Source organism: Sus scrofa, chromosome 13 (assembly GCF_000003025.6).
Source record: "Sus scrofa isolate TJ Tabasco breed Duroc chromosome 13, Sscrofa11.1, whole genome shotgun sequence".
NCBI classification, from domain to species: Eukaryota; Metazoa; Chordata; class Mammalia; order Artiodactyla; family Suidae; genus Sus; species Sus scrofa.
The window spans coordinates 38,988,237-39,008,193 of NC_010455.5; the positions used below are offsets into that span (position 1 = coordinate 38,988,237).

Below are 19,957 nucleotides of genomic sequence, written 5' to 3' on the forward strand. Positions count from 1 at the left end.
ATATACAGCACAGAGAATATAACTAATATTTTATAATAACTTTAAATGGAGTATAATCTATAAAAATATCAAATTGCTATAGTATACATCTGAAACTAACATAACACTGTAAATCAACTATACTTCAATTAAGAAAGAAGACCACTTGGTGTAAATGGGGGTGGGAGGGAAACAGAAAATTAATCTCTCAGCTCTGCAATTACCCACTGCCAAACAAACTGCTTCTTATCTCGGTCAACTTTTAGCTGCAGCTGCCTCTCTCCTGCCCCCGCCACCTTCGAGCACAGACCCGAATCCTTTCCTTCCCGACAGTTGCTGACAGAGCTGTCCAGGCCTCCGGGACTGTCAACACCCTGATGTAATTCAGGGCCCAAGGGGAGTCTGAGGCAGTGCCCTTGTTTATGGATCCAGTGATTGATGGAAACCTAAAAGCTCCCGGCCCAGAAGGCTAAAATGGGATGAAATCAATCATTAACAGTAGTGTAAGGTTAAAAAACAAGAAATGCAAGGGGGCCTTTGGCCATGTGTGCAAGTGCACAGGAAATGTGAAGGATGAAGGCAGATGGACCCGCTGGGCACCTCTGAGGAAACACCAATACCAGCAAAGCAACAATGACAGTGGAGCTGATGGGGTGGGCGCAATTTGTAAAAATAAAGAAATCTATGTACGCATTTTTTTTTTTAAAGCAAAATCTATGTGGAGGAAACACTTCATTTTTGTGGGGGGCACGCCCGGGGCATGTAAAAATTCCCAGGCCAGGAACTGAACTTGTGCCACAGCTTCAGCAATGCTGGATCCCTAACCCACTGCACCACACGGGAACTTCCCAAGCACTTTACTTTTATTAAAGAAAAGATAGGCAAAAATCTGGATGGGTGTTCTTTCTCAAGAGGGATCAAAAACAGACACTCAGATGCAAGAGGCAAGAATCCAGGTGGAAATAGCAAGGGCCAACACAACATGGAGCTGGGATGGGTAGAACAGAAAAATTACATACTCCAAGTTAAAAGTTCAAGTTATCTCAGTAAAAATTGTTAAATTCTCAAGAATAATTCTAGTCTGACTGTCCCATTTTATAAGTAAAGAAAGAGAGTCAGAGGGGTCACTGCCCCGTCCACAGTCACAGTCATCTGGCCTAAGATGCCCTATCTCACATGCTACAATCACAAGACTGAGACAGCCTAACAGAGTGGATTTAGCCCAAGATCAGTATTTGTAAAGACTCTAATAAATATGATTCATTTATATTCTATTTATGGGAAATGTGTGATCAGCCCAAAATCAATCTTGGAAAATATACCTCTGAAGAAAGGTCTGCTAGCCAAATAACTAATACAAATAAAATTCCCATGATAATGCTTAGATTCAGCTATTTTCATAATATGCTATTAAGACCAAAAGATTCAATCAATAGTCTTATTTTAAAACCCTCATTTATTCACTTAAACATTTTCCTTAACACTTTGTTTTTCTTTTGGTTTTATCTTTTCAGGGCCGCAGTTGTGGCATATGGAAGTTCCTAGGCTAGGGGTCAAATCAGAGCCACAGCTGGCCTATGCCACAGCCACAGCAATGCCAGGTCTGAGCAATATCTGCCACAGCTTGCAGTAACACTGGATCCTTTAACCTACTGTAACAAGGCTAGGGATTGAACCTATATCCTCATAGATACTAGTCGGCTTCTTAATCCACTGAGCCACAATGGGAACTCTGTAACACTTTGACTAAGCAACATTTCATCCACACCTCACATTAACACTACCAGACTTAAAAGTACTAAAACTTGGGAGTTCCCGCTGTGGTACAATGAGTTAAGGATCCAAATGCAGCAGGTCAGGTCACTGCAGAGACAACTCAGGATCTTTAACCCACTGCACCACAGCAGGAACTCCTAGCTCTTCTAAAATTAAAGCTTCTCTCTCTTTTTTTTTGGCCTTGCCAGAGATATGCAAAAGTTCCTAGGCCAAGGATCAAACACGCACCACAGCGGTAACCAGAGCCACAGCAGTGACAATGCCAGATCTTTACCCTGCTGGCCACCAAGGAACTCCATAAAGCCCCCTCTTTTTAAAATTCATAATTAAGTCCCCCCTTAGGCTTTCAAGTAAACCCTATTTTAATATGAGATTAACAAAACCTTCTTATAAAAACTCACAGTTCACAAATTTTTCATTAGCCATTTAGCACATGTATTTAAGAAAAAATATGCTGACAAATTGGAACCTTATTTCTGTCACCATTTTGATTGTACTACTAAAAGGCCACGTTCTCAGAATCCCTCTCTTTTATAAGGCATTTGGAAAAGTAATGCTATTTAAGATAACATGAATCCATGGGTGTGGAGAGGTAGGTCTAAGAGTGTCTGAACACATGCCAAGATGGAAGCCATGTGCTTGATGCCTATGTGCCTTTTCATGGGATCTCATTCCCCAAGGAGGAGCAGAATATGCCCATGCAGGTTCTCCACCACACCCGGCCCAGGTTGGCAGGGGGCCCTGCAAACCCCCAGCCAAGCCACAGGCACTCCCTCACCCTGTCTGCACATTGCTCCCCTGAACCCACTAATGGCTTCCTGTATGTCATGTCACCTCAGGGGAACAGAAGCACAAGTAAAGAACATATGAACTACTGCATCTTTTTTTTTTTTTTTGCTTTTTGCTTTTTAGGGCCATTCCTGTGGCATATGGGGGTTCCCATGCAAGGGGTCTAATTGGACCTACAGCTGCCAGCCTACACCACAGCCATAGCAATGCCAGAAATGACCCAGGCCTGCGACCTACAACACAGCTCACAGCGACACCAGATCCTTAAGACACTGAGCAAAGTCAGGGATTGAACCCGCAACGTCATGGTTCCTGGTCTGATGTGCTTCCGCTGCACCACAACAGACATGCCATGAACTACTGCATCTTTTAAGACAAATAAGTATGGGATTGGGAAGTTGGGGGAGGAACTGGCCCACAGTTGGTGCTCTCTGACTTCGGCACAAGGGGAAGACAGGCAGATTCCTCCGCTTGACAAAGACTGTTATCTGCCTGGGCGGATTTCACATCACTCTTTCTCAAGGCTCCTGTTCCCTCTGCCCTTACCAACCCACACAGCCACCCCACGTTCCCATTCTGCCCTCTACTTGGGATGACTTACTATTGTCCCTCAAGCATAAAGGATGACCTGGCAATGCCTGCCTCCAGAGCAAGCTGTCCTACAGGGTAGCCTCTAGCCATGTGAAATGGACATTTTTGGTGTAGAGGTCCATGAGTTTGTACATGTGGGTTGGTTTTGTTTTGTTTTGTTTTTCTTTCTTTTTCTTTTTCAGGCCGCACCCAGGGCATATGGAAGTTCCCTGGGCTAATGGAAGAATCAGAGTTGCAGTTGCAGGCCTGCGCCACAGCCACAGCAACTGCCAGATCCAAGCCACATCCTCGACCTGCACCACAGCTTGCAGCAACACCAGATCCTTAACCCAGTGAGTGAGGCCAGGGATCAAAACCTGCATCCTCACAGACACTATGTCAGGTTCTTAGCCCACTGAGCCACAATGGGAACTCCCATACATGTGTAAATGTATAATTAGATATATAAATCTATACATTTGTGTCTACACCACCACAATCAGCACAGAGAACAGTTCTATCATCCCCCACAACCAAATTCTCCTGCACTGCCCCTTAGTAGTCAAACCCTCCATCCTCCCCCCTCCAAACTCTGGCAACCACTGATCTGGCAGCTTTTTGAAAAACTCAGATTCCTGGCCTTCCCCTGGAAATCCCACTTAAGTAGGTCTGGGGTGAAGCCCGGAATCTCCCACATCCTTCCCCCCAAGAATGTTCCTCCGGTGATTCTGGTGTTCAGCCAGGTTTGGGAACCTCTGGGGTAAACGCTGAATCCTAGTTTAATTTAATTATCTGCAAAGTTCTCGCCAGTATCTAGTCTTGCTTTCTTCCCGCCCCCATGAGTTGCTTTGCCGCACATGGCAGATGTCCATCTCAGGCTGGGTGCCGGGAAGGCAGGGAAAACTGGACTGCTGGGGGCACTGGCAGGGTAAGAAGTCTGTGGCTCTGGTTTCTGGCAGAGAAAGGCCTCTTTGAGTCACATGGCCTCCCATCCTAATCCCTTCCTGGCTCTTTGTGCCATGGAATCCTCATCTGGAAAAAAAGGAACCACATCAGAAATAACTGTCTACTACCTCTGAGGCCCACTGGAAGTGATAACTTAGATAATGCATCCAAAGGCACCGTGCAGCCAGGAGGAAAGGTCCCCTGTCCTGGATTAATCATCACCACACAGGGCTGCCCCTGGATGGGACTCTCCTCATCCCATTTACTTGACATGTGGGAGATGTGGACTCAAGTTACAATTAAATTGCAGCCTTTACAAAGAAAAAAAAAAAAATCAAAATGTTTTCTCCTTCCCAAATTCGTGATTTCCCCAGGGCAGGGTACCAAATTCCATTTTTAAAGAGAAATTCAGAAGAGTCCGCATCATCTCAGAAAACCTCCACTGCTCGGAAAGTAAACAATTACAAGGAGGGTCAACACTTGAGTTTAGCCATTCTCCCCAGCTTGCTCCTGCTCTGTTGAAGATTCCTGGAAAACACTTTGAAAGGTTTAAGATGATCAAAGCAAAAAGAATGGCCAACCCAAGAAATGCTATCATTTAACATCACATGTTTATTTAGCCCCACCAAGCCAAAGAGAGAAGTCTGTTTGAAAGGGAGAGAATGCCTGCTTAATCAACTAAAAATGCATTCATTACTACGCTATTCACTGCAGCTTTCCTGAAATCAGACACTTTTGCCCCTAGACCATAAGATTGAAGTGATTTGAAATGAAAATATTTCCTGTCCACTGCTTGCCAGTTTCTAGCCCCAGAGTGATATAACAGATGACATCCAGTACAATAAATGCTTTTATTAACCATAAATTTGAGACTGCTTTAGGGATTTGAAGTGTTGGGTTTCATGCTGAAAAAATGTAATGTTATCCACAGACCATCAGTGAGTAACAAAAACAGAGTCACAGGTTATGCTACTTTGATCAAATTATGCTCCCCCCCCAAAAAAAATCGTTTTTTGCATTTTAAATAGAAGTTGCATTCAGGGGATATCTTCAAGGAGTACAATAGTATAATCATCTGTCTTGGAGAATTTAATGGAAATTCACCCCGAGTGCAGATTTATAGAAGCAGCAGCTTCTGTTAAACAGAAAGGAAGTTGAAAAGTGTTATAAGGCTAAGTGAGCTGAGAAATTCAAACACTGAAATGGGACCCCAAAATCAGGGTTTCTCAACCTCAGAACTACTGACATCTTGAGTCATTATTGTACATTCTGGGATGTTTAGCAACATTCCTGGCCCCTATCCACTGAAGGCCAGTAGCAAACGCCTTTCCAGTTATGACAATTAAGTGTCAACAGATTCCCCAATCACCCCCAATTGAGAACTATGGCTCACATAGAGTTCTAGGCCTGTTGAGCAAATGCTGTCTGATTTCTCTTTTTCTAGAAAACATCAGAGCCTGAAGAGACTCAGAGCCCCAGCTCCCTGCCCCAGGGCTGCCCTCCACACAGACATGGCTAGCCCCGACTGACTGCCAAACTCAAAAGCACTCTGTGCTCCCTCTCCCACCAAAACCAATGATAGCAGAGCCAGGGAAACAAGAACTTTCTCTCCTGGACTAGCATAAACTAGACTGAGCAAAGGTAGCCTGCCATCCTCTCCAGAGGCGCACGCTGGCCCGGGCCTTTGTGCCCAGCGTGTCCTCCGGCACAGGAGCCCTGCCAACATCCCGATTGCTGCTTTTCTGGCCTTTTGCTGTTCGGCCACAGAGGGGACCTCGGATTCGGTGCCAGAAAAGAAAATGAAAAGCGAGGCTGAACCTCTGCAGTCCATTCTCTGGGCGCTGAATGTCCCACTATTCCATCTCGGCATGACATTTCACGGCCAGCAGGGGAGGAGGCCCGGTCCTGAAAGCGGAACAAACGCCGGGCACACAGACCCGCCTGCGCCCTCGCCTGCTCCCTGCACTGATGAATAAAAGATGCAGGTTTTGTCTCTGTCGTCTCCCTGGTACCCTGGGAGAATAACAACTTGTCGCTTTTTGACGTTTTAACTTACTTTGAAAAATAATCAATATTAGCTTTCCGTGGTTTGGGTCCTTAAACCTGGGGTAGAGACAAATAAAAGAAAGAAAAGCAGTGCCATTAAGCAGAAGATAGTAATGCAAGTTAAATGAATGAAACTGTTAAAGGACCCTACTAAAACAATCCAGGCGATACACAATCACAGAAGGAAAAGATTGGAAACTGACTTTGAAGATGTGTTTTGAGAGGAGGGGGCCTTTTCTGGAAATACAGCTCAGTGTTTTCTTAGCTCAAAGGAAAGAAGTGGCTGAGTTTTGGTGTGAGGGAGCACTCAACCGTAAACCTGCCGCAGCCAAAGAGAGGTTATAATAGGAACTCATTCCCGGTCGCTGAGAGCAACATCTACAACTATTTCCAACAAGCCCCGGGTGAACAGCAAAAGCCTTAAGCATTCTTAGGACCCGGCACTCCCAATTTTGAGAGCACAGTGGATTTCAAAGAGTCTTCAAGGAAAGAAGTTAAATTGCAGGATAGTACAAATGACACCCTATGGTTCCTTTGGATTCTCAGTAAAGTAAAAGGAAAGCACTGCATTTTTTTTTTTTTTTAAGCAGACAAATAACACCAGGCCAAATTGAGTTAAATCATTCGAAAATTCTCTATGTGCAACAATTTCAATTAGGGAAAAAAACACATTTTGCTCATTGCTAAAGCTGCACCTCTGTCTGTTACCTATGGCAATCTAAAAATTCAACATCACACACTCGCCTTTAGAGGGATCTTGCTAAAATATTTAACTTGGTCCTAATCATGAGGAAACAATCAGAAATCCAAATTGGGAGTCTGTCTATACCACAAGTGATCTTGACTCTTCAGAATATATATGACATAAAGGACCAAAAAGAGGTGAAGGGGCTGCTCTAGATTAAAGGAGACCAAAGAGACAGGAGTGGCCCTTGTCTGACTCCTGGAATGGGATTCAGAAAGAAACCATCAAGGACTTTAGGAGGACAACGGAGGTAAGTGGGCCAAAGCCCTGGGCAAAGGGGAAGGAAGTATTCATTCTACTGGCTTTTCAAATGTTGACAGGTTTCTGAACCCAAAATGTGGGGGAGAGAGAACAGTAACATGAGATCCCAGGTACAGGTGACCAGTTGCCTGCTGGTGGGGGGAGTGGGGTGCTGGGTAGCCACAACTCCATCTTCCTGTTTAGTTTCAGAAAATGTGTGCCCCCAAATATAAAGTCTTAATACAGAATATTCAGGATTAAAATAAATTTTTAAAAAACATAGTAATATGACTTATTCATTCAGCTGGATTGGGGGGTGTACACACAGCATTTAAGACATTTGTGTTTCTGCTTTTAAAAAGGCTTATAAGTCCTTTAAAACCCCTTTATGCCTTTCCCTAAAACTCCTCTCCTGCAATTTATCATTCTCTCCTCTTATCAGAATTCCTACTAATTTAAAAATGTTTTAGAATGGCTCTTTAAAACTTTCCTGCCTTCCGCTCAAACGCTCCCCCATTATCCACCCCCATCTTTTTTTTAATGAGATAAAAGCAATGATTACACTAATCTCCAACTTAAAAACTATGCACTTAAAGCGGGGAGGGGGGAAGTGTGACCATTTAAGTAAAAGGAAGAAAGCTCAGGAGATGGGAAATGTGCTCAAGTGAAAAGATGTCAGGATAGAATTTCTGTGTCTCGAGCTTTCAAACCCAGGGAAAGAGAACAATGAGGTGGGCTGCGTGTCCAGAGCAGCCCTGAGACCTGGGTGGCAGTTACCTTGGGCGCGTCACACCATGTCTCCCACCCCCCTGCAGCAGTCTTTAGGCACCACAACCAGATGTTACATTTTCTCTGCTTAATTTCAGTAAAACTCCATGACCTCTTTCTCAAATTAAAAAGGCAATGCTATTTTTTTAAACCACAGGAGCTATCTTTAGTGAAGCCTTCTAAGGATTTCATTAATTCATAGCCAGCCAACCAGGACTTTTCCCACAGTCTCCCACAAAAAAGCTCGGGAAGTCGCTGATTGCTTGGCTGGATCTGAATATGAGCAGAGGTAAGATCAGAAATATCTAGTTCCTCCCACAGGGAGGCAAGGCATGAAAATCAAAGCTGGGCAAAAACTCATTACCACAGCTGGCCGGCAAACCCACAGCCCTGGAAAGAAGGCAAAGAGCATCTTTGATTCTGGATGGACCGTCCAGTGACTTCAGAAAATGAAATGCATTCACAACCAGAGAGAACCAAAAGAAAATGAGAGCTGTATCTTTGTTAAAAAGACCAAGTTTTGTACCACCTAAGGGCTGTTGCCAGGAAGTGAGAGTCATTTCATTCACATTATTTTGTAAAGTCCCAAACCAGGATGCTTCTTACTTAGTGCTTAGCAGTGATTGTTCACATTTTTTTTTTTCAATCCACGGTGCAGTGTGACCTAGACAGTCCAAACATGCCCTCTGCAAGGAACCAATACTTTGCAAAGTGTGCTTCCCATCCAACAACAGCCCTGGTCACCACTCTATCAGTCCCTGGGAACCCGTCCTGCAGCCCAGCAGGTGGCCACTGCAAATAATTTGTGGAGTGAATGAAGGAGAGAATATTTTTATGCTTTTCTCAGCACTGAATGCCACAGGATGCACTAATATTAGGAAAAGTAAAGCCAACTATACTTTCCTCAAAATAAATTTTTAAAAAGAAAACATAAGTAACCATAGAACTTCAGAAAAAAATTGTTACAACTGCTCGCCTCCTCAGAGAGGCCACCCAAGATCACACACTCTCATCACCCCACTAACTTCCTGAAGAGCATTTAGTCATTCAAGACACAGGGAGACCACTGCTGATCTCCTGGGATAGCATGGAACCAACGAGATCAAGGCCTGCCCTCAGGAAGCTGACACTTGAAAATATTCTGTGTGTCTCATGGTAAAGAAATTCTGTGGAGAAAACTCAAGGGAAGGAAAAAGGAGAGGGAGAGACCAGCAGTTGCTGTTTTATTTATTTATTTTTAATTTATTTTTTTTAGGGCCATACCCATGGCATATGGAGGTTCCCAGGTTAAATCGGAGCTACAGCTGGCAGCCTACATCACAGCCACAGCAACGCCAGATCTGAGCCGCATCTGTGACCTACACCACCCCTCATAGCAACGCCAGATCCTTAACCCACTAAGCGAGGCCAGGGATCAAACCCACAACCTCGTGGTTCCTACTCGGATTTGTTTCCACTCTGTCGAAATGGGAACTCCCAGCGGTTGCTGTTTCAGAGAGGTCAGGTCTAGTAGTCTGTTATCCTATTGGTCTCCCAACTCCAATCTAAGCTCCGGAAACCAGGCATCGCACAGAGAAAGCACCAAATACTCACTGAATGAGGGAAGAGCTGTTGAGGGTCACTCTTATCCAGCCATTCATCTGCTAGAGAAACCTTCCAAGCTTCACCATATGACATGAACATATCAGGCAAGATTCACCCCACTATCTACTCCCAGTCTATATCCTCAGCCTGCTTGTTCCCTCTGCCTCCCAGGAGTCACCCTCCTCTAGCTTTACCCACATCTTTCTCTCTGGCCAGACTGTGCCCCACTTCCTGGCTCCATTCACCAGAGGCCCCACTCCAAGACCCCCTCAGTGAGGTCTGCCTTCTTTACCCATCTGTTCCAATCCTCTAAGCCTCCTCTGAACTGTCCAAATCAAGTGTCTTCATGAACAAATCAAATTTCCCCTTCTTCAATACAAAAGGCTGGATACATTCTACCTAAATCTAGGGGCATGATGGGGTGGGTCTTTTTTACTAAATGTAGGCTTTCTGGCACAGGTGAAAATGGCACAGGGAGGCTGGGGGGCTTTGTGGAGAAGCCCTCCAGAGAAAAGCAGGCCTCCTCCAAAGCAGGGGAAACCGAGCAGAGCAAATAGCCAGAATTACTGGAAACCAACTGAGACATAAGCTAAAAAGCCAGAGTTCCAGAGGTGGATGCCAGGCAGCCCCTCAGGCACTTGCTCCTCATGACCCTGATTTTCACACTGGCAACCACCTAAGGCGGAATTTTCTAGGATGGGGAGCAGCAGGAACCGTGGTTCACACTCTGGGAGGAGTGAGAGGGCAAAGCGAGGATGGGGAGTTCCTGCACCTTGCTGTCTCTATCCCACAGCCCCACCTGAGGAGGGAGCCACTGCAGACAGGGGCCGGGTCCTTCTCCTCTCTGTGTTTTCCCAGTAACTGTACCTATAGCACTACACCATCTCACTCCAAATCAGCCTTTGTGAACTTCGGATATGGAGCAATTATAATAAATCTTTGAGTGCCTGTGCTCCACCCAGAACAAAGGTGTCCCCTCCAGAGGACAGCGGTCATAAGCTATCACTCAAAAGTGACCATGCCCAGGCTGAATATTTCTGCATTTGGTCTAGATGGCATTGCATCTTCCTCAGAAAAAGGAGGGAGAAGCCCTTTTCAGGAGACGATAAACCAGAGATTACCTGGACAGAATAAAGTCACCCTTTAGAAAGGGTTCCTAAACCATATGATATGGCCCGTCTCAGGAAAATGTACTTCTTCTTTCCAAGGAAACCCACCCTCTATCCCCATCAACCCTCCCTCTAACAAGTAAAATAGTCCAGCTCAGAAGTCTGGGGCCTTGGCCAACATTTTTTAAAGGGTTACCATTCAATAAGGGGGAAAAAATCTACAAAACTGATGAAACAGAACACTTGGAAAAACTCCTAGTTTTAAAGGGAATAAAGGATATTCAAAATCTAAAAGTTATATTTAAAGTCTAATCCATTATGACTTCAAAAGGGTTCTTTTGAGATATTCATTTAATGTGTAAAATGTAAATATCGATCTGAACTTTTTTTTCTTCTTTTTTTTTTTTTGGCTTTTTAGGGCCACACCTGCGGCATAAGGAGGTTCCCAGGCTAGGGGTCAAATCAGAGCTGTAGCTGCCGGTCTATACCAGAACTACAGTAATGCCAGATCCAAGCTGAGTCTGCAACCTACACCACAGCTCAGAGCAACGCCGGATCCTTAACCCACTGAGCAAGGCCAGGGATCAAACCCGCGTCCTCATGGATACTAGTCTGGTTCGTTAACCACCAGCCACAACCAGAACTCCCATCTGAACATTTTTAATTAGTGCTATCAATTTCCATTCTCTTTTCAAAGTCACTGCTTCAATTTTATAGGCATTTCTGTTAAGTTCAAGCAAGCTCCCCTACAATGTAGTAATTTTAATGAAAAGCCTCATGACTAATGTCTATTAGGTCGGGTTTGGAATGAAGAAATATACAATAAAATTACAATTTATTAAACTTCCAACAATACCTGCCATCTACTGCCCTTTCCACTTTTAAAGTACCAGCCTTATGCAAATAATACATTAGGTTTACTATAAAACAAATGCTTCTTAAAAGTGCATAGTAGCGATAGTTTTGATTTACCCTACTAAATCAGACAATTTATAGGCCAACTTCCGTTTCAGAAGAGAATTACATGTGTGTTCACATCACATCTTTATTTTGTCATCCACCCAGTGATTTGCTGAGGACAGCTGGTACCTATTAAGCCCCCCTTTAAATGTTGTAGCCTTAATTAGCTACATCCACCTTCCCCCAACATTTCCAAACAAGGAACCAAAGAAAAGGAAAGCTGTTTTTATCATGGATGCTTTGAACAATGGAGTTGCAAATGTTAAAGTAATAGTCTTCATTAGAGACTAACTAGTTATTACTTTTTTTAGGCCCCTTCAAAAAAAAAAAATAGGGTACAGACTGAGTTTAAATTTCAGTCTTTGTTACTTAAGGTCGTTTTTCAATTGTTCAGATTTTAGTTCCATGCCTGGTGTTATTAATTAAACTTTCCCAAGGGAAGGCTTGAGAAAGGATGGGAAACAGTTTCCCCAGATATATTCTGGGTATTATTTAAGCTACAAACTTCTTACTTGGTCTTTCTGAGCACAAGAGACCAGACAGAATCTGCAAGCAGAGAATGAGCTGAGTTTGGTTTTCTATGAACAGACCATCATGCTATTCCAGACACTGAAGGGCTTCCAACTCACACAATGAGAAACTCAGTTGATCGAATTAACCTGCCATATATACATGAAACACACACTAATTTGGTTACAATTTAGGCTTCCCTCCTTAAAAAAAAAAAAAAAAAAAAAAATGCATTCAGGACTTCAGGTGTGCGTGGTGTCGACAGGCTAAATTTTGAGCAAGATAAAGAGCCATCCCAAGGAATCCCCTTAGATTTGGTTTCTTCTTAAAGACCTGCCCCAGCTTTAATCTTCAGTAAAACTATCTGTTTCAATAGGATGTGATCATTCCTAGGCCTGTGTCTTTTCAATCAGCCGGTGGCCCTGCCGGGTTTAGAGTGGCAGAGAGGAAGTGGCCTGTGGTTAAACAGAGGAAATACCAAGGCATTTTAATAGAGCAAATAGTCTCTTTACTTCCCACAGGGAAGAGCTTCAAAGGCCCCAGGCCCTGGAGGAGACAATGTGTTGTGGGGGCCATCAGTCACCTAATGGTGTGTCAGGCCCATTCAGAATGTCCCAGCAGCCAAGACAAACACTGCCCAGGAGGACATTGCCTCCCACCAGCCAGACAAGTCAGGCTGCCTGGGGCGGGGGCGGGGGGCGGGGGTTGTGGCACTGGCAGACAGGCCCCTTGGGCTTGCTGAGGGCAAGAGAGAGACCCTCCAAATTCAGGAGAGATGTAAAACAGAAATGGTCTTAGCTGCCAGAGAATGGTGGCAGCAAAGAGATCTGCTCCAGGGGCACTGTCCCCCACTCTGTCAAGTTCTGGAGGTACCTCAGCCATGGCCTCAACTTATTCTCTTACAAATCGAAGGTAGGGCCAAGCTTACAGAAGCCTAAAAACCCATCCTTCAGAGGCAACGCAAAAGGCAGTGAGGAAGAAAGGAACAATTAATTGTTGATGGGGTGGCCGCAGCAGCAGCGGACATCTGCTGGGGCACAGTATGTGAAAAGTTCAGGGACCAATGGGGGAAAAAGAATCTCAAAGTTTAAAAAAAAGAAAGAAAAGAAAAGAAAAAACCTAACATATTTTAGGCCAAATAAAGCATGAAAAATACTCAAAGACTTAAAAAAGCATGAGCAGTTCTTTCCTTTGTAGGAAAGCCGTCTGTAGGGTTTGAATGGCTGAGAATATGATTTGGATCCTATTCTACTCTTTCCTGAGACTGTTTTCCAGACAGGCCCAGCTGTTCTGGGGAGGAACCCAGTGGAAGCTTTGAGCCCTCTTCACCTCCAGCCTCCTCTTTTAACCCCAGGCTCAAGGCACCCACCCCAACTGGCTGGCTCCCCAGGAGCTGCCTCAACCAGCCTCACCCCTGACATTTTTCAGAGGTCAAAGTCTCCACTTTCCATGCACAAAGTCCAGAGAGGTAATTTAAAGTCAAACTCTGATTTTAAATGTTTAAAATGAAGCTTCTTGCCCCTTTCTTACGATCACAGAAGACCTGTATCTTAAAGCAATGACTCTCACCATTGAGAGCATCAGAGGAACTTGTTAAAATGTCAATTTGTGGTCCTCCTGGCCTTGAATCTACATTTTAACCAGCTCCCAAGGCAATCCCAATCCTGGCAGCCCCTGAACCTCACTTTGAGAAACCATGCTTGGAAGGAAATGGTGCTGCATCCGACACTCAGTTGCTGGTCTCATTCACCCAGCGGTATCCCCAAGTTAATAACTAGTACAACAGCCCCAGGCACTGCAGGGGTTCTGGGTCCATTGGATGGAGGTAGGGAGAGAAGGGAGAGCTGCTCAAAAAAGACCGTGGGCCAGAGGATTCCCAATTAACAAGGCAGCACAGGCTGGAAGAAAGCATCACACTTCTTATAAAAATGTCTCTCTGAAAATGTGTCAACCAGGGCTGAGTCATTTTAACCAAGAATTCTGTAAGAGACACAAGAGCATGTGTAACAGGGATCCAGGACAAGCAGACCAGATGCGGGCTTGAGAGCCACGAGCTGCAAGTGAATGAAAACACATCCAATTCAGAATCAAATAAACATGCCTGGGCCCACAGCCAAAGGGAGCTCTTGGATTGGACTTTTATCAGGAACCTAAATTTTAATCAGCTGGAACCTCTTCTTTTCCAAGTACCACCCTATTCCTTCCTACCTTTTGGGATGAAGCATTTGCCTTAAATGGGAAACTTGCACTTCACTGTAAAGATGATGCCAACATTCTGACTTCCTGCATTCCTGAAGGAGCAGACCTTTGGGGGGAATGGGAATTGTGTTTCAGGGATAAGAGAGTAGGGAAGGTATATCCCATTTAGGTAAGAAGGCAAGAAATGCTCCCTCCTCCTCCTCCCCTACAGGAAAAGCCACTAAATAAAAACCTGTGGGAAGAGATTCCTAATTCCTTATTCCATAAAGAAGCTTCTCAAACAACCAGTAAAGCAAGAGGAAAACAGAACAAAAACAAAACAAAACAAAACAAAACCCTCAGAGCAAGTAATTGATACAAAGTTACCCATCACAAACAAAACAATTCAACATCCAAGAAGCAAGCAGTTAAGACTCAGCATAAATGAGGATGGGCTGGGCGGAGGGGTGAGGGGGTTCCTCTGGAAGTTTTACAATTTGTTACTTCTTCAGGAAAACTGTACTTATTACTTAAAAAGCAACTCTGCCTGGCAAAGGCCCTAGGATACTTTTTATAAAGTAGTTGAGGAAGTGTGCCCACAACTCATTTCTAAAACACTGCCCTGTGTTCAAGATGGTATCAGCCCCTTAATTGCCCCACTAATAATGGGGAGGTTGTGAAATCTGACCGCTTAAACCATGCCGGCTCCTCCAAGAGCAGTCCCGAAGGGAGGGTTACAGCTGCTGAGGGTTAGCTGGCTCCAATCACCTTTCAAGTCCTGGGAAAATACACATTCCTGCAGGGGCAAGAGTTTCTGGAACAAATGCTCCCTGGAGAGCAAGGGGGTCAATTGCTCAGCTCCTCTCCAGAACCAAGCTCCTGCCCCTCCTTCAGGACTCACTTCCCTATCCCACTGTGCCTCCTCTCTGGGTTCTGTGTGATCAAGATCCATAACAAGCCCTCTCCTGTTTTCATCACACATAATCGACCCTTAAATCTTATATGTTAGCAGAGCCCCAACTAGACTCTAAGCAACTTCAGAACTGAGACCAAGATCTATGGGCTCAACACCCGCTATCTGGTAGGGGACTCAGACATGACTCAAATATCCAAGTAGCAGTGCCCCAGTACTGGCCAGCCCTCTGACAGCAACTTCTGGAAAAACTTCCCTAGGGAGATGGAGACAGAGATGCCTTCCTGCAGGAAGTGATGCTGGAGGTGAGAGGGGAGGCTGAGGTGTAAAGAGAAGGAACACAGGCAGTATCAGCACATACAAAAAGCCCGCCCACTGCACAGAAGACATTGGAGCTCGGTGCTCTGACCGCAACACATACGCCCCCCCCTCCTTAAAAATCTATCACTTAATATAGGATTTAGCAGGAAGTCTGCAGGGTCTAATTGGGTTCAGCCAAGATTTACAGGGCTCCAGGCTCTGAGCCCACCAACATGAGGTTAAGTGCCCAGCTACCCAGCTAAAGAAACTAGCCTGAAGACACAGATGTGAACAAATACTGATGATGTAGTTGGGTGAGAACTAAAGTGCAGGGAACTGCATGAGGAGGCAAAGCAAAAGGAATGGCATTCAGAAAGGGCTTCCCTGAGAAGGCATCACCTGAGCTGAGTCTTAAGCCAAGCAGGGGGTTCTCAAGGGAGGAAAAGGCATGCCTAGGCAGCATAAAGGGCACAGGGAGCAGGGTAGGGCAGGGGCTGAGGCTGGAAAGGTGGGTATGTAAGGCAGGTTGGCTAGCGGGTCAGGGAAAGCTGTGGCTCCACAATCAAAAAGCAAGTTCAGGAGAGAAGAAGCTACGTAACAGGTTGGGAAGAGCCTGCAATCCAGGAGGTGGTCCAGCGGTTTCCATGCTCATTCACAAAGTAGGTGAAGATAACCCCAAGGAAGGAGCTGTTGAGGTCACCCCCAGCATGAATATGAAGACTCTGGGTGAGGGCCACCATTAAGTCTGTGGGGCTGTAGGTTTATGGGAGAACTCATTCTCACAGAAAACACAAAGCCACAAGATTGGCTCCTTTGGGGCCCTGCTATACTCACAGCATTAAAACTTCACAAAGTTTTGTGAAGACACCTAGGCAATTGCAACCCACCCCACACACACACAGCAAATTGGACTGATCCATGTACACTATCATATGAAAATTCAAAATAAAATACCTGTGATGCTGTTATTCAAAAGCCATCATATCAGTTTAGATCCAAAAAATGTAGGAAGATTGATAAATCAACATGGGATAGACTTAAGAAACATTTTTTGATCTAAAAAAAGAAAAACTTGGTAGTTCTCTTGTGGGGCAGCAGGTTAAGGATCTGGTATTGTCACTGCAGTGCCTCTGGTCACTGCTGTAGCATGGGTTGGCTACCTGGACTGGGAACTTCCCCATGCTACATGGGCATGACCAAAAAAATGGGAAGGGGGAGTTTCCCCTGTGGAGCAACGGGATCGGAGGCATCTCTGCATCGCCAGGATGCAGGTTCAATCCCAGCCCACACAGTGAGTTAAAGGATCTGGAGTTGCCACAGTGGTGGCATAGGTCGAAACTGTGGTTTGTAGCTGATCCCTGGCTTGGGAACTCCATATGCCATGGGGTGGCCAAAAAAAGAAAAAATTAAAAAGAGGAAAATTTGGTATCCAAGTTTAAAAAAAAAGTGGTATTTTACTAAAATGGGACAGAGTAAGAAAATGTGATGTTACACTCAAATAGGAAGGATGTTTATATATATATTATTATTGTACATTAAACTCTCTATGGGGTTGGTGGGAGGGTGGGTTAAGCTGTCTATTGTGCAGCTACTGGGTTTGAAGACATTCCAGCTGCCTGGCTCATACCTGGTTTTCTGCACTGTTTCTCAATGGGAAGAAAGTGAGCTGGAAGCACCAGCCTGTACCCAGAAAGGGGATCTAGGCCTTGACTTCTTGAGACAGTTCAGAGCACCTCACAAGAGGTGGGTGGATGTTGCTCTAAGCAAACCACCCCCATACCCATCCCTCAGAGCAGCAGTGCTAGGGGATACTGGGAAATCTCTATTCCCATTTTCCAGGTGAAGAAACTGAGGATCATGGCTGCCCAGAAGAAGAGCCAAGGGCATGTCTGTGGCTGCCTGAGTGAAAAGCCGGTGTCCTCCCCACAAAGCTGAAGGCTGGCCCTGGCTTGGATGGGAGGGGGTGGGACAGACGGATGCAGTCTCACGGTCCTACAGTGGCCCCAGCCCAGGAGACCTTGTGGGTACCGGGGACGGCAGCGTCCCCGCATACACACCCCTCCCCAGGACACACCGCCCAGATGGTGTCAAAGAAGCATTCAGTTAGGGGCAGAGGGCTCCATGCACACGGCGAAAGTCGGTGCTTGGGCACCCGACCGAGGTGACAAACTCATTCTTTCCTTTGACCATGAAAATATCCGCAACTCAAGCTGGGGCGGGGTGAGGGTGGAGGGTCATCCCTGAGACCTTTCTTTAAGCAAAGGGCTGAACATCGGAGCAAAATTTACCAGAAAGACAGGAGCCGACGGTGGGGTGAAGGCGACCCAACCAAGAAGGAACAAAGCGGTCCCGAGAGGGAGACGCACTCCTCCCCAAACTCAGGGGCCCCTCCCTGGCAGTCCCGGGCCTTTGCAGAGCTATGGACCGGAGGTCGAGGAAAACCCTCCACTCCAGCTCCGAAGCGTTCTCCCCGCCATCCGGACAGCTCTAAGGATCCCAGCCCTGGGGCGCACTGCCCCGGGCCCGGAACAAAGGGTGGGGCGCTCTCCCCTAGCCCACCGCCGGGCGCCCCTCTAGCCCGCCCTCCGGGAGCCGGACCCCGGTCGTTGGCAGCGCCTCATTAGCAACACAAAGCCGGGGGTCTAGCGGCCTCTTTCATCCCAGCCGGGGCAGGCAGACGCGCGCCCCGTGAGGGAGGCAGGAGGGCGGGAGCAGCCAGGATCCCAACCCCGCCGAATACTCCGCGGAGAGCAGGCAAGTCCGCGCGGGCTCCACTGCCCGCGAGCACCTGTGCCCCCGCGCTTTGAGGGACAGTGAGAAACTTTCTCGCTGTCCTTTTCTTACCCTCCAGCCGCAGGTGTCGCCGCCCCGAGCTCTGCTGGAGCCACCTGCGGCCACGGCCAATTGCGAGCCGTTGAGGCAGGCGTTGACGGTGAAGAAGACAGAGCAGAGCTGCAACCACGGGGCCATGGCCGTGCGCTCGCCCAGCCCGGCCCGGCGCTACTTTGCGCCCCGGCAGCCTGCAGCTGGCCAGCCGCGAGTGGGCGGTGGCGCCGACCGCCGAGGCTGAGCAGGCTGCACTACAGAGCATGCGCCCCGGACCCTAGCCCCGCCCCTTCTCCCCGGGTCCGACCCCCAGCCTCGACCCTCAGGTTTTGGCCCAGCCCCTGAGGTCTAGCCCTCTTTGGCCCCGCCCTGACCTCTAAGCACAGCCCTACAGCCGGTGTCCGAGTAAACTGTTTCAGAGGCCGGCAGCTGCAGTTTTTCCCCCTCACCTGAGAGGTTTTGTTTTGTTTTGTTTCTGTCTTTTTAGGGCCGCACCTGCGGCATATGGAGGTTCCCAGGCTAGGGGTCGAATAGGAGTGCAGCCACCGGCCTACACCATAGCCACAGGAACACCAGATCCAAGCCGCGTCTGCGACCTACAGCACAGCTCACCGCAGCGCCACTGAGCGAGGCCAGGAATCTAACCTGCTAACTCCCAGATGCTAGTCAGATTCGTTTCCGCTGAGCCAGGAGCGGAACTGTTTTTTTGTTTTTGTTTGTTTTGTTTTTAATCCAAAGGTTTGTCCAGGTGATACCTACTCCCTGCAAAACTTGGGAAAACACAAAGGATATGATTACAATAGTTTTAATAATAACTTACAAGCACCTATGATTTGCCAGGTCTTCTCTTGTATCCTCCCAAACACACCTGAAAGTGGCAGTATTATTGTTATTCCAGTTTTCTGCGCAGAAAAGCTAGGGTAATGTGGTGGTTTGAGAAATCCTGTTGGGGGCCTTGGACAAAGAACTTGCTCTCTCCCCATTCCTGTACCCACCCACTGAGTACTGGAGTAACAGGAGTTAAATGTCCTAGTCTGGGGAAGATTATATTGGTTAATCCATAGCAAACACTCAAATGCTAATCTGTTAACTGACTTGCATAAAGTCACACAGCTAGCATCTGCCAGACCTGAGATTCAAATCCAAACTGGCAAAAACAATACTCTTAACCACTATGCTTGTCTAAATTACTCTTGGGAAGTGAGTAGTGCCTCTGGAAGAAGAAGCTGAGAAGTGGAGTGGCCCAAATCATACAACTTTGCCACAAGCCCCTTCCCCCTTTGACTTATATCTGTGCTCTTGAATCCCACCTCTTCACCCTCTCCACTGCCCCCGCCCTCATTTCTGCTACCACCTCCTCCTCTACAACATCCAAAGGGCTTCTTTTTTTGTTTCCATTTTTTCCCAAATACAATGTATTTCTCCACACTGGTTTCAGAGTGATCTTCAAAAAGATGTCAGACCATTGCCTGTTCCTGATTTAAAATTTTCCACGGTGGCTTTTATTCAATGGCCATTTAGAATAAAATTGGTACTGACCTCCTCTTCTGGAAGTAGGGGAGAGTGGTTGCCCAAAGAGCAGGGATTACTGCCAGAGGAAGAGAAGATGGGTACTGGGTTCTCCCAAACAACAGCATCTACCAGATGATCCGGGTGCTGGGATTTCCCGTTCATGTCCACCACTGGACAGGAAGTGTTTTATTTTTCATCTTATTGCCA

The 19,957-nt window shown here is 46.4% G+C and overlaps 1 protein-coding gene across 1 annotated transcript in view; it reads right to left on the reverse strand.

Annotated features, from left to right (window-relative positions):
* Positions 1-18,485, reverse strand: part of IL17RD (interleukin 17 receptor D) — a 71,091-nt gene extending 52,606 nt beyond the window's left edge. The window contains exon 1 of the mRNA XM_021068996.1: positions 18,257-18,485. Coding sequence (XP_020924655.1) covers positions 18,257-18,382 — 126 coding nt within the window. The 5' untranslated portion in view covers positions 18,383-18,485. The remainder of the gene's footprint in view (positions 1-18,256) is intronic.